At 32.9% G+C, this 15,490-nt stretch overlaps 1 protein-coding gene across 8 annotated transcripts in view; it reads left to right on the top strand.

Moving 5' to 3' along the window:
* Nucleotides 1-13,967, top strand: part of LOC117682836 (cadherin-like and PC-esterase domain-containing protein 1) — a 39,007-nt gene extending 25,040 nt beyond the window's left edge. For all 8 annotated transcript variants that reach the window (XM_066081315.1, XM_066081316.1, XM_066081314.1 and 5 more), the window contains one exon: nt 10,101-13,967. In XM_066081315.1, the coding sequence (XP_065937387.1) occupies nt 10,101-10,208 (108 nt within the window). In that variant the 3' untranslated portion in view covers nt 10,209-13,967. The remainder of the gene's footprint in view (nt 1-10,100) is intronic.
* The last annotated feature ends 1,523 nt before the right edge of the window (nt 13,968-15,490 follow it).

The raw sequence follows: 15,490 nt of genomic DNA, 5'->3' as shown, positions 1-15,490 counted from the left end.
TATATCTTGGGATATGATAGGGACTGTCCTATAGATGTGCAATACGGTTTTAAAAAGTTAAATTTCATCCAGGGAGTCAAATAGTAGCAGAAAATTGACGTTTATCACTAAAAAAAACCCATAGATCCAAGAGCCCCTCTTATGATTTAATGGATAGACATATTATATCTTGGGATATGATAGGGACTGTTCTATAGATGTGCAGTAAGGTTTTAAAAATTTAAATTTCATCCAGGGAGTCAAAAAGTATCAGAAAATTGACGTTTATCACTTCCAAAAAAAACATAGATCCTAGAACTCCTTTTATGATTTAATGGATAGACATATCATATCTTGGAATATGATAGGAACTGTTCCATAGATGTGCATTACAGTTTTGAAAAATGAACCCTGAGGCCCATTACCTGCATACCTTTTGATGCCTTTTAAGGATCAAGAATATATTTGATTAAGGGGTGGGGATCTCAACCGTTTTCGAGATATTCGTAAACTTCCTGTTCGAGGGGGGTCATGACCACCCCCGGGGCCCATGACCTACATACCGTTTGATGCCTCTTAACACAAGAAACAAGAATATATATGGTTTAAGGTTGGGGATCTCAACTGTTTTGAAGATATTAAGGGACTTGCTGTTTGAGGGGGTCAGGACCACCCACAGGGCCCATGACCTACATAACATTTGATGCCCCTTGACATCAGAAACATGAATATATATGGTTTAGGGGTCATGATTATAACAGTTTCTTAGATATATGGTAATTTCAAATTCCTGGGGGGTGGGGATGACCCCAGGGGTCAGATCTAATAAACCCTATATATTGCCAGTAACAGTCAATATATGATTATGAAAACCCTATATTATTATCTTTGTCCGTTTTCAAGTTACCATTTACAATAGAGTCTACGATTCTTCCTACAAGGTTCAATGTTAGACCCCACACCCTTTTAACCCCCCCCCCCCCCCCCCCCCCCCCCCCGAAAAGTGGTTATCTAACCCAAAATGAGAAAAATCAAACCAGGGTGCAAAACTACATGTAGATATGCAGGCCTATCATATCCTAGAGTTTTGTACAATTCTGTTCAGCCATCTCTGAGAAACAAGTTCAGAGCAGGAAAGAAGAAAAAGAAGAAGACGAAGAATAATAATACATGTATTAAGAACCATACAAAAGCAATAAGTCTCCAAATTTCATTCGGGAGACTTAATAATAAAGATTAAATAGAGATAGGATCATCAAACATCAATAATTTAAAGATAATTGACAATTTCTGATTCTAAGGGGGTCAGGATGACCCCTTATGAGCAAGTCGAATCTCAGACCCCAAACTTTGGGAAAGCAAATAATTCTTTGAATTCTGTCGGTCGGTTGGTCATTCCACCAACAGTTTCCGTTCATTTTCTACGCAGAGGATGAACATATTGAAATGAAATTTGGTATACAGATTTATCATGATTATATCTAGGTCAAGTTCGATATTGGGTACGATCAAGCAACTATCGACAGAGTTATGGCCCTTGGACAAAGAAAAATTCCAGTTATCGACAGAGTTATGGCACTTGGACATAGAAAAATTCCAGTTATTTGCAGTTTCCGCTCATTTTCTTTACAGAGTATGAACATATTTGAATGAAATTTGGTATACAGGTTTATCATGATAATATTTAGGTCAAGTTTGATATAAGGTACGATCGGGCAATTATCGACAGTGTTATGGCCCTTGGACAAAGAAAAATTCCAGTTTTTTGCCGTTTCCGCTCATTTTCTTTGCAGAGGATGAACGTATTTGAATGAAATTTGGTATACAGGTATATCATGATAATATTTAGGTCAAGTTCAATATAAGGTACGATCGGGCAATAATCGACAGAGTTATGGCCCTTGGACATAGAAAAATTCCAGTTATTTGCAGTTTCCGCTCATTTTCTTTGCAGAGGATGAACATATTTGAATGAAATTTGGTATACAGGTTTATCATGATAATATCTAGGTCAAGTTTGATAAAAGGTACGATCGGGCAATTACCGACAGAGTTATGGCCCTTGGACAAAGAAAAATTCCAGTTATTTGCAGTTTCCGCTCATTTTCTTTGCAGAGTGTGAACATATTTGAATGAAATTTGGTATACAGGTTTATCATGATAATATCTAGGTCAAGTTCAATATAAGGTAAGATCGAGCAATTATCGACAGAGTTATGGCACTCAGACATAGAAAAATTCCAGTTATTTGCAGTTTCCGCTCATTTTCTTTGCAGAGGATGAACATATTTGAATGAAATTTGGTATCATACAGGTTTATCATGATAATATCTAGGTCAAGTTTGATATCAGGTACGATCGAGCAATTATTGACAGAGTTATGGCCCTTGGGCATAGAAAATTTTCAGTTATTTGCAGTTTCCGTTCATTTTCTTTGCAGAGTATTTTAACCCAACTTGGTACAAAGCACCCTTTGACAACGGGGATTCAAAGTTGTAAAATTAAGGACCACCTCATTTTTCAAGGGGAGAAAATTAAGAGTTATTGAAAATTTTTGAGGTATTTTCAAAAACCTCTTCTTAAATGATGTTTGGTTAGGAAAACTGAAACTTGTGTGGAAGCATCCTCATGTAGTGTAGAATCAAAGTTGTGAAACTCCTAGTTATTATGCAAATAAACTATAAACTATAATTGTGAATTTTATGGTGCCTTGGTCAAGGGTTCTGGTGCTAGGGCGGGGCTCTATGCTGTATGAATTGTTATAATTCTTTGAAAATCTTTGATAAATTGTGAATTTCGTGACATCAGGGGTTCTGGTGTTTGAGTGGGGCTCTAAATAAATTGAGTAATGGATCCTTTGCTTCTGAATATTGAGCAAATGAACTATATGTAAAAAATTGTGATGAGGAAGAATGCCTCTTCCAAAAGTATGAAGTTCATGGCCCCTGGGCTACAGGTTCCGGTGTAGGATGGGTTCTAAATGATTGCTGTAATTCTTTGAAAATCTTCTCTACTCCTGTGTATTAATCTTATGAATTAGGTACATAGTTGACGAGGAAGGAAGAGTGCCTCTTCCAAAATTATGAAATTATGAAATTTATGACCCCTGTGTCAAGGGTTCTTTTGTTAGGGCAGGGCTCTAATGATTATATTGGGTAGGGTGGTGCAATTTCAACCGATTATTTTTTTGAGGCTGAAGATTAGTTCAATTATATGCTACAATTCTTCATAATTCTTTTTCTAGAATTTATAAAGTTTATTAAATTAACCAATCCCAGAATATTAAGAATGATTTCATTAGCCCTATAATTATAATGCCCTTGGATATACATGGCAAAACCCACGCAGCAGTTACTCATGTGTACTCATGTGACTATTGAGGCCCATGGGCCTGTTGTTTTAATTACAAATAAAAAGGTCCTGTAATTGGAAACAGTCTTGTTTGGTTGCTGACCTTTCCAAATTGGATGGGTAATTTGTTGGTCATCTAGAATACTTGAAAGTATATTTACATAAATTTCCATTACACCGAGATTCTATAAATAAAGCACAATCACTTTTTGTCCATTTCCTTTTTACAATGTTCAACTTCGAATAAAAAAAAAATTGTAAGAAAGTATTACATATTTTAAAAAATCAAAACTGCTTAAGAAGAAAGAAATTAGTTTATATTTGTTTCTTACCAAATGAATTAAGTTAGTTTTTTTTACCTTATTTGATAAAAAGTAATGTATCCCAGGTACTTAAAAATTCTTGAAAGTGCACTGATTACTAAAAATAGATACTGACCGCTAAGCAAGTCTAATCCAAAGTTTAGGGTTTTTGCTTCCTATAAACTTAAGGTGGTGTGGGACACTTCCATGTTGTGACATATTGTTTAAATCGAAATCAACAATAAAATGAAGTGTAATTATGTAAGTAATTTCCGTACCAAAATTATCACCTAACAGCATAGGGCAGTGGTTGAGAGGGTTTACTACAAATCTGTAAGCTATGAGTTCGAATTTTGCTGGGTTTTTTACAATTTTTACCTCTCCGAAAACTGAAACTTGTGTGGAAGCATCCTCATGTAGTGTAGAATCAAAGTTGTGAAACTCATGACCCCGTGGGTAAGGTGATGCCACAATGGGGGTCGACCTTTTACTTAAGAATTTATGGTGTAAATCTTTAAAAATCTTCTCAGAATCTAATCAGCTGGGAAAGCTGAAACTTGTGTAAAAGCATTTTCAGAAAGATTTAGTTTCAAAGTTGTAAACTTCATACCCCATGGAGGTAGGGTTGGGCCACAATGGGGGGGGGGGGGGGATTGAACTTTTTCATTGGAATACTTAGAGTAAATCTTAAAAAATAAACAGCTTGGAAAGCTAAAACTTAAGTAAAAGCATCCTTATGTGGTGAAGATTTAAAGACGTGAAAATCAAGACCCTCGGTAGGATAGGTAATGATTTTGGGGTCGAATTTTTACATAGGAGTATATATAAAGTCTTTAAAGATTTTCTTCTCAGAAACTAATCAGCCAGGAAAGCTGAAACTTGTGTGGTAGCATCCTCATGTAGATTGGATTGAAAGTTGTGAAAATCATGTCATTCAGGGTTAGGATGGGGCCACAACGAGGGGAAGGCAGGGGGGGGGGGGGTCGAAATTTTACTTCGGAATATATAGTATAAATCTTTTAAAATCTTCTCAGAAACTAATTAGCCAGGAAAGCTGAAACCTGTGTGGAAGCATCATCAGTTCGGGTAAATTCAAGTTTGTTCAAATAATGACCCTAAGGAGAAGGAAGGGTCACAATGTGGGGAGAGACTTACATAAGAATATAAAGAGAACATTTTTGAAAGAAATCTTTTTCGAAACAATATTTGCCTAGACCAGCTCTAACTTTACTGAAAGCAACCACAAATGATGTAGATTAAAATTCTTTCAAATAAAAATCTTGAGGAGTAGGGTGGGGCCACATTTGGGATCCAATTTTATAACGAAAATTATTTATAATTATATTTTAAATATTAAAATACAATTATCCACAAAAACTAAAATGTTATAATATATGGTTTTACTTATATGCAAGCATTTTTACATGATGCTGGTTCTTTAAAATTGTTTAGACTTTGGCCCCTTGAGGACTCTTTGACCTCACAAGGAGCTCAGAGTTTGTTGTACATGTAGGTTTCTATCCCATATATATAAACAATTGTTTAGGATCTTTTTGAGAACTACAATGCTCAACAGGTGATATGACTATAAATATATCCAGTTAGAAAAAGGACTTGATGGTAAACATAAGAATAACCAAGTGAATTTTTCTTTAAAATTTTAATCAGGATCTACATGTATTATATACATTGTCCAGATATTTGTATTTTGGCTTCATTAAAAAGATTTTATCTAACTTATTGTTCCTCATGAGAGCGATGTGGTCTCTTGTTTGATTAAGATCGTTGTATTACATATTACATATATAATTATGAAATGAACTTTTTTTTTTTTTGCAATTCACCATATGATTAATTGGTATGTTCTCTGTTGTCTGAAATATGATAATTGTTAGGTTAATGGGAAGAGAAAATCCCGTAGGGTATTATTTCATACTGTGGAAGTAATCAGAGTTTCATTTCTGAGTAAATTTTCATTTGTCTCAATAATTTTAACCAACCTGATCTCACATCATCTAAGGCTCCAGTTGATGTCTGATTTTTTAATTAAGATTTTGTGGAGTAGAAAGTACATATATAATTATGAAATGCACAGTTTAATCATTGTCTTTTAAGCGTATGAGTAAGTGGTATTCAATATAAAGGAAGAAATCGGCGTTTAACTTATGAGGGAAATTCTCATTTGTCTCAGTAATTTTAGCTTCATGAACTCATTATTACAATAACTCAAAAGCAAAGACAGGTCACAGCAATTATATTGACTATTTTAGGGATAATTAGCAAAGCAGACTACTACTTGTCATAGGACATGAGTAAACTCTAAAATACATGTCAAAAAAAATGATACACCATGACATTTCCTCAATCGTCCTGCTAACTTATAAACTTTCAAATCATAAACCATTGAAAGATAGAAAAAAAAACCTGTATGTAATCCTTATTTTCGTTTCTTATTCAATAATCAATATATTTGCTTTTCCGCCATTATATCTCTACTTTACCCAAAATATCAAACATTAATTTAAAACAAAAAAAGCACTCAACAAAACTGCTAAATGTTCACCAAATTAAATAGAGTAATGTTGAAATTACGAAACAAAATGATGTGAAATTGTCAACATTTCGTAACTGATATGTCTTCTCATCAAAAGCACAGATGAAATTTAATAACACCGATTGAAATCATTTACCCATGACGAAACGTATTGGTATTTTTCTGCGCATGCTTAATGTGATTGTCATTACTTTGTAATTGATTTTAGTCTTTGGTGATAGTTTTAAAAGAAAACCACTTAACATGGTCAAACTGATAACTGCAAATGCAGCCAGAGCCGTTGGAATATTGGTGCTTGCACTGTTGCCACAACCGATCGTATTCACTTGAAATTTGTTGTTTGTTATGACCACGACATTGTTTAAAATTAGTGCTGAAACGAATGTATGAATATTTGCAAATGAATAGTAAATTTTTAATATTCGAATGGAAAATTAGCATTCGAATATTTGGTCACATGTTAAACGACCGTCTGCAGCGTTGTAAACTATACAGCGTCGAGTTATTTCATTACGATTGAAGAGAGAGTGATTGGGTTTGGGAACATTTCACTCTTAACGAAAGTAAAGACAATGTCATTTCAAACTCTGTCCAGTTGGTACAAGTGGCATTATTTAGAAAGAAGCAACCTAATCATTCAAAAGGCAAAAACCCATCGGCCTCTTAATATTTGTTAAAATTATCATAAATTAAAAATTCTGATGACTTGTTTAAATTGAAAGTAAAGCAGGGTTTACATTGGATGAAGACAAATATTTCGAATAATGTATTGATAGCAGAAATATCGAAATGATTTGTTAAATATGTTTGATTGTGTGCATGTGAGTAAAGAGTGATAATATCAAAAGGTACATCGAAAGGATTTTCAAAGATACAATTTTGATAAAAAAAATTTCAACGCGACGTTTCCGGAATCAAAGTTTTTATTGGTTTTATGAAATACTGCAATCAGACACGGTGGAAAGCATTGAATTGATAATGTTTCGGTCTCTGGGGTCAGGACTGCAATATTATGTATTTAAAAAGTAATAAATCTTTTGATTGTAGTTGATTGAAATGTAATTTTTTAAATATCATTTGCATAGCAAAAATGTGCTCCGAATTCAATGGATACTTCTATGTTAAGTTAAGCTGACGTGTTTATGCAGTCTACACATGCAATTGCATAGTCAAATAAGCTGTCAAACATCCGAAGGAAAGGTTATTTTGATATTTTTTTCTCTTTCGTAAGTGTAATATCATTTTTATCGGCAACTTAAAACAATCCAAAAGCTCTGCGCAAAATTCAACCAAACCGGAAGTGTTAGAGATATTTACCAAAGGTCAACATATCGGGTCGCAAACTGAAGTCAATGTCAATGCATCGTTGTTAACAATTTGAAAGGTAATTGGATATCAGTCACCCTGACGGCAAGACATATAAATGTGCTTATTTCATATATGAAATACAATATACTTGTGAACACTTTAAAGTTTTGTTGAATGTACAGGATGCATAGAAAAAAAAACCCCCAAAAATCTTGGAATCCAAGAAAAGTTGGACAAGCCAACAGCCATTTAATGTACGGATCACAAAAAGAGAAAAATTAAAAAAAAAGAAGAAAGAAATAGTGTATATTATAGATTAAAGTTTGAGGGAATCGATTTTAAATTCGGCTTGACCTTAATATGAATTAAAGGGATCAAAGTGAACTAGTAGACTTATTGTTCTCAAACAATTATAGGTCTTACGCCTTAATATTTTTTAATAAATTGTGAGATTGCTCAATAAGGTATACAAAAAATTATTATACCTGTGAAATATGTTGTACTAGAAAATGGGAAAACCACAAAGCCACCCAAGCTAAATAAAAAAGAAGAAGAAGAAGAAGAAGAAGAAGAAAAACAAACATAAACAAAACAAGACTGAGGTCTTTCACCTGAAAGGTGGAAAGACCTAATTATAAGTGATACAAGGTGCCCTTGATCTGTTTGACAGTGATAATGTCTGCTTGATTGTTTGAAAATATCAAGAATTGTAAATAAATTTCCAAAGTTCTTCCAGACGAACACTTTTTGACAATGGCGCCAGTGAAGCAAAATAGTCATGAAATACATATCCCATTTCATTTCTTGGAAAAATGTTATTCAGATTATTTAAAGGAGCAAAAATCATACCAAAGTGAGAATGATAGATATTATGAAAAGTAGTTTATGGGGTCAAGGATGTGCTTTATATTATGACTGGTGATCGACGACTGGTCATCGATTAACTGAAATTGACACTCTGCTTAAAGAAAATACATGTGTTATTTGAATTTTGCATAAATTTTCAAGTTCGTTTGAAGAATAGATGATTTCAAATGGGCATCATATTGGACCCTGTCGTTTATAAAGAAATTATTAATGTTGAAAAAATGGATCCATGAAGTTAACTGGAAAAGATTTAGAAATTTAATTTGGAAAATGGGGTTGTGTGAGCCTGTTTAAACTTGGACAAAATGATAATTATACCCCCGTTAACGAAGTTTTGTGGGGTATATAGGAATCACCCTGTCCGTCTGTCTGTGTAAAATTCGTGTACGGTCCATATCTTTTTTATGTACAAACATTGGAAGTTCTTACTACACACAAAGAGTGTTTAAGACCTGAGGGTATGTCGTGACCTTGACCAAAGGCCCATCTGGCAAAGTCAATATCACTCATAGAAAAAGTGCAAAATTCGTGTCCGGTCCATATCTTGCTTATGGAGAAATATTGAAAGTTCTTACTTTAAGCAAAGATTGCTTATGATCTGGTGCAGTGTCATGACCTTGAACTAAGGTCATTCAGACAAGGTCAAGGCAACTGACAAGAAAAGTGCAACATTCATGTCCGGTCCATATTTTTCTTGTGGAGGAACATTTTAAGTTCGTACTTCACACAAAGATTGATAATGTCCTGGGAATGTGGCATGACCTTGACCTAAGGTGATACCGTTAGGTCAGTGACAGAAATGTGCCAAAGTTTGTGTCTGCTTCATATCTTTCTGATTAAAAAAATTCTTCAGACAAAGACTGCTTTTAACCTGAGGGTGTGTCATGACCTTGACCCAAGGTCATTTTCGCAAGGTCAAGGTCACCGAGAGGAAAAGTGCAAAATTCGTGTCCGGTTTGTATCCTTTTATGTTGAAACATTTGAAATTCAAATTCACATACAGATAGCTTACAACGTAACTATTAATTATTCGCCCTTCTAAGATGGCCCATCCCGATGTTTTTTTTTTATATTCTTTTTAAAAAAAAGTAGTGTCGGCTTGGTAAATTAAAAATTCCAAACATTTAATGGCTGCTTTACATGTTGATAACGTTTGAATCCAGTCATGTTTGTTATCATAAGGAAACAAATGCTTGCATAGTTTAACAGATAAGTTGAAATAAAATGGAATTTAAAGAAAAGAAATACGTTTGTGTATATATACATATATTAGCATTAACAATTTAAAAGAATAGAGCATTTGTTATTGATAGAACATGGACGGTTAGATAGATAACATCATAGATATGGGGAGGGGGGGGGGTATCATTTATGAGCTTGCTAAGAGAAACTTTTTTCATTTTTAGCTTTTTCTGAGACATCACGTAATTAAAACCAAACAGCAAGATATCCGGCCTTTGATATTGAATTTGAGTTGATCCACAAAATTACCTGTTGATTAAAGTGCATTTTGTAATGACACATTGTATGCATAACATTGGTCGCTGCAAAAGAACGTATTCTTGAAACTTAATTTTTTTTATTAAAAAAGAATTGATGCCGACTAAAATTATTAAAACCACAATATTATTACTAGTTCTTTGGCCCATGGGCCAAAATTAAAAATAAATCAGTGCTGTATTTTTGTTTTTGTTTTTAAAAGTTTTTAAATTTTAATTTTTTTTATCCTTTTCTTACAGTTATCCGAAGTCAAGAATGACGGATTTGATAAAACTATGTATCATGTACAGGGTGAAGTCAATGAAATCTACTCACAAATGGTCATCAACAGTATATGCAGAAGCTAAGACGTTTTTATTCAAGAACTTCAAGCTTGGTCTTCCTATACCTTGTCTATATTATCAGCCTATCTTCCTCTTTCTGTTAAGGCTATACACGCTATAATTTGACTAAATTTTGAATAACGGGGAAAATACATGTGTTTCATTACTTGCAGAAGTTACCTTTATGCTATTTATTATAATGACCAGACTACTGATGGATCATGTATTAAAGACATCAAACTTTAGATAATAAGAAAAATATTTTTTCCTGCCAGGAAAGAAATGCCTCCACATGAATATTAATCTATCTCGTGATATCGACTGCTAATTTCAGACAATCATACAAAACGTGGTGGGCGATTAACATCTTTCTGATTGTTGTAGTTGCATGAACGAAAATATAACTATTTTTATGGCTTACGGCCATCTAGTTGCCGGATAATCTTTACGGCAAAGAGTTCAGTTATCTGAACATGCGCGACAAAAAATAGTTCTATTCGAATGTTGCAAAGTTAACTGTTTGTTGTTCATAATAAATATCTTTAAGCAAGATTATATTTTCCATATGTTATTATCACTTATGTTATTGTAACCAATATGAATTGCCTTTATTTAAATAAACTCAAAATCTAACGCGAATGAATATTAACTGCAGTGTTTTTGCATAGAGGTATAGGCCCCCGCCATGCATCACACAGTGCCGCCATGCTTTCCGCTATGCATACTTACATGTATTATGAGCAAAACAATTTTTCCCAATTACTTCAGATCCTAACAGTGATAAGTAAATGTAAAGTTGTCGTTATTTCGTCCAATCTTCATAAAAACGTTTGCACCCGCAGAGAGCGTCGCTAACTTCGATCGACATCGATCTCAGCAAGGGGGAAAGTGTTTAACGGTTAAAGAACTGAACTTATGATTGAGATATATTGAAACTGGGATTATAAATCGGTAATAAATGCATATATAGAGGGGCAATTACTACTTGTTTTAATATAATGTGCCTTCTTCGACACCTCCGCCATTATCGAATGTTGGGGATTTTCCAAGATCTAAAAATAGCACAATGTTCCCTCGATGGAGTTACCTTGGTTGTGCTATGATTGAACTGTTTATTTGTCGTAAAAATATTGGAAACTTGAGACCAAATGTACTCGAATTGGAAAACAATATGCGGTTAAGCTTAATTGCAAGTCATATACGGAATGTCACATTACTATAACATAGAGACATCGTATATATTGCCTCTGAAAATGACTGTGTACACATGTCATGTGAAGAGAGACTGACTGCAAAGTTATAGTGCAGTAATTAATTTTAATTAAATTTGGTGTCAAAACAAGTTTGCTGTAATCGCATATACTTGCCTGTTTCTTGCCCCCTCCCCCTCCAAAGAGTTTATCTCTTTACAAAGGGAAAAAAATAAAACAGGTGTTATATAGAACTGCCTTGTGAATCTATAATTCTTATAAAAGCTTGTGAAGGTCAGCCTCTCAAAAAAGTAGAAAAAACCCAGAAAAATATGAATGAATATACATTTATGAAATACAAATAAAATGGAATAATACTTGTTGGTGTAGATTTCATGAGAATTCATTAACTATTATAGTACATAACATGCAGTACATTTCATCATTTGGTTATATTATTTTTGCGCGCAGTGATTTCACGCTGGCTGTGGCGCTGTTACGTCGCACCGTGCACCAACTCTCGCGCAAGTTCATAGTGCGTAGGAATACAAGGTATACTGATATTTGAGAGCATGTTGGTTTTAAGTGTTTTTGTGTCCTATATAGTTGAATGAATTTACAGTTAATGTACTTCAGTCGTTGGATAAAAGAAAGAAAAAAATTGTCTCATATTGGAGTTTGAGTCTGACATCATCATTATTATTTTATGCAGTCTATGATTTTCCTAAAAGCAATGGTGGTTTCAACCAATTGATAAAAGAGGCGTCTAGATTTCAATCCTGTCTGTTTCGGTCGCTAAGGTTCGACCAATCAACAAATGGGGCATGTTGATATCGGTCCTGTTAGTTTCTATTGAATTGCATGTAGCTAGTCACTTTCTATAGAGCTATAAATAAACTAAAGTTTCAGTAAGAAATAGAGGGAATCATACTCGATCCATGTAAATATAGACATACCAAACCCGTAAGCCATTATGGCCCTTCAGGCCTTTGATTTTCGGTAAAGCAAGCATTTGTCCTTAATATGATACGAACAAAAGAAAGCAAAAGTTTAAGAATTTGAGCATGTATATGTATATGTATATATATATATATATATATTTTTTTTTTTTTTATTTCACTGAACAGTGGCGTAGCTTGTGTTTCCCGTAAGGGTTATTTCTAATTCGTGTGAGTGTTATTCTCTTTTAACATTTAAGGTACCTCACTACACCGAAACTTATACTTTTTAAGACATTACGTCACAAAATGGCGATTTAAATGTTTTGTTAAATTGTTTTTATCAATTGCTTGTGTTGACTATCGCCATAGCCCAGTGGTTCAAGTAGCGGGCTGTTTAACCGCAGATCATGAGTTCGAACCCGCCTGGGGGTTTTGTTAACATTTTCGGAATTAAAATTCTGAAAATATAATTTTTTTTCTCGCATTTTTGAATTATATACTTCTTATCCACCATGATATCCATTATAATCAAGTAATTTTCTAATGATTTGTGAAACTATTTCAAGGTGTAGTGAGCCACCTTAAAAGTTATGGTACCGTGAACGACAAACATATTACCTCATAACACATTACATACTTCAAAGTAATAACTGTTAAGCATATACAAAATCGAGACGGATATTTAATTAGGCAAACAATTACGGCCACCTGATTTCCCGCGGACAGGCGCACTGAGGTCGGTTTCGCTTTTTCTTCATCAATACTAATATTCATGAAGTGGCATTACTTTATGTCAGGAAATAAAACAATGAAAATTCTATATCAATTTACAGAATAAAGATAACTTTTATAAATAAACAAACATGCTTTTTCACTGTCAGTCAAATTTGACTCAAACTAAAGCGTGTATAGCTTGAATGAAAATTTCCATTTGCCAAAGTTAGTATATACGATAATGCTACAAATAATGCAACATGTTTGATAAGTTCGGGTGAAACAATAGTGAAATCGTCGAGTTTTTTTCAAAATAAAGTTTTTGTACTAAAAATCATTACAACTCGAAAACCTAGGTGTATCGCATACTGTATATTCGAATACGAGTGAACAGCAGCATAGTCACATGTACTAGCTACAGTTCAAATCTATACACTAAATTATTTATTGCGCTCATTGTGAATTTTCCATGAAGCTACAGTTCTGCAGGCGCTGTTACATGCTAGTAACCAGATGAATGGTTTGAATGAATCAAACAAGAATTAAGGAGAATGTTAACCAAACTTGCAGAATGTTAACCAAACTTGCTTCTGACATTTGTTGGCATGTTTTTGATAGTGCATATCTTTCATTCTTTCATCGACAAAAATAATAGCTGAATTTTACAGAAGTTATATTATTGTTGCTGAAAAGTATTTGTTGACTAAATTTTTTTTATCTGAACTAAAATCAAAATTTAAATGTTAGCCTTAGCTTTCATCATCGATTCTACATGTACACTATACGATGTAATTTTTTAAATTATATACTGTTATTTCCTAAACCAATGTCATATTTGAGAATAAAAATACTCATTGTTTTCTTGCATATACACTGTCTTGTTTTTGTATATATTTGTAATGATTTGAATTTTAATAAATTGTTATTTTTAAGGATAATTATTTTTTCTTTTGATTATATTGTTCCACGAAATATCTTTGTAGTCAATGTATAGCCAACTCCGTTTAGAGTTAAAGTGAAGTGAGAATGCTTTCATTCAAGGATTAGCTGTAAAGTTTTTATATTCACAATCTGATTTTAACCATGAAGTCATTTTCATATTATCGATTCAGTTCAAAATCCTTTATGGAAAATAAGAAATTTCACCCTTCAATGATTACGTTTAATCAAAATAAAAAAAAGAAAGAAATTTCACTGATGAGATGAAAACCATATATTGTGTGTTATAGACCTTTCACTGCAGTGTTATTTTTCACATTAAAAAAAGTAGGTCAATAACCAACTTTTTGAGTTGATGTCAATTGAATATTTTTTGAAAATTTTAGGAAAGTCCCTAAAAATTTTACGCTATCATTGAGATTTTCTTAACTGTGAAAATAATACAGATTTCAAAACTCTTTTAATAATGAAAAGCAGTTTATTTATATGCAGTTACACTAAGTAGATGCAACGCATTAAGTTTCCAGTCACAATTTTTATAGATATTCCAATTCGAATTTCCTTCATTGGTTTGTCAAATTCATACCCATTTTTGATTAAATTTTAATAACTGGATGATAATACTAAAACATCTATAGTGTTTAATTAAGTATGTCAACCTTCCTCTGCTGGCATAAAATTTAAATCAGGTCAATGATCAAAATTTTTAAATATCATTAAACCAACAAAGAATACGCAACATTATGTTGACTAACAAATAAAATCTTAAAGTATTATAATATACTAAAATTATTTTAATAAAAAACAAAATTTGAAAAACTCAGTCCGAATTTCCTCTGTGTTAAAAGTTTAAATTTGTATGAGCCTAATTCTACAATACAATAAAAAAAATCGAATATTATGTCAATAATAATTCATTTCATAAATACTTTTTGTGTTTAGAACAAGTTATACTCATGACATTGCAGTTTATAAATATCCGAATTTGAGAACTCAAACCATGAGTAAACAACGTCATTAAGATTAATTATTTTCTATTGCTATAATCACAAGACACAATTATTTAAGCGAAAATTTAGTCAATCGGTTGTTCTTTTACAAGATTCAAGGAAATAATTTTAATGCAAGATTTGAATGTACGTGAATATTACATTGCCCCCCCCCCTCCCATAAAAAACAAAAACAAAAAAGACAAAAAAAAAAAAAAGGAAAGGAAAAGTTATAACTATAAGGATATTAATGAAAAAGGACTAAATATGATATGGGCCTAAAATGGCCCCCTAAAATGAAAATCATCATTTTACTGTAATTCTTCAAGCATTGTTCAAGCATGCGCTCCATATTTTCCATTCGTAAAAAAGATAGGAAAATGTTAAATGTTGACTGATTTTGACCGAATTATAAAAATAACGTCACTTCTGACGTCATATATTGCCAATGAGGGCAAATAAATCAAATAAATTGGTGAAAAATATATTTTATATCTACTCTTCTAAAAAATAACAAAACGTTTATTGTACCC

This window comes from Magallana gigas, chromosome 4, assembly GCF_963853765.1.
Source record: "Magallana gigas chromosome 4, xbMagGiga1.1, whole genome shotgun sequence".
NCBI lineage: Eukaryota > Metazoa > Mollusca > Bivalvia > Ostreida > Ostreidae > Magallana > Magallana gigas.
The sequence above is the reverse complement of the archived record's forward strand: the minus strand, read 5'-3'. Positions and strand labels throughout refer to the sequence as shown.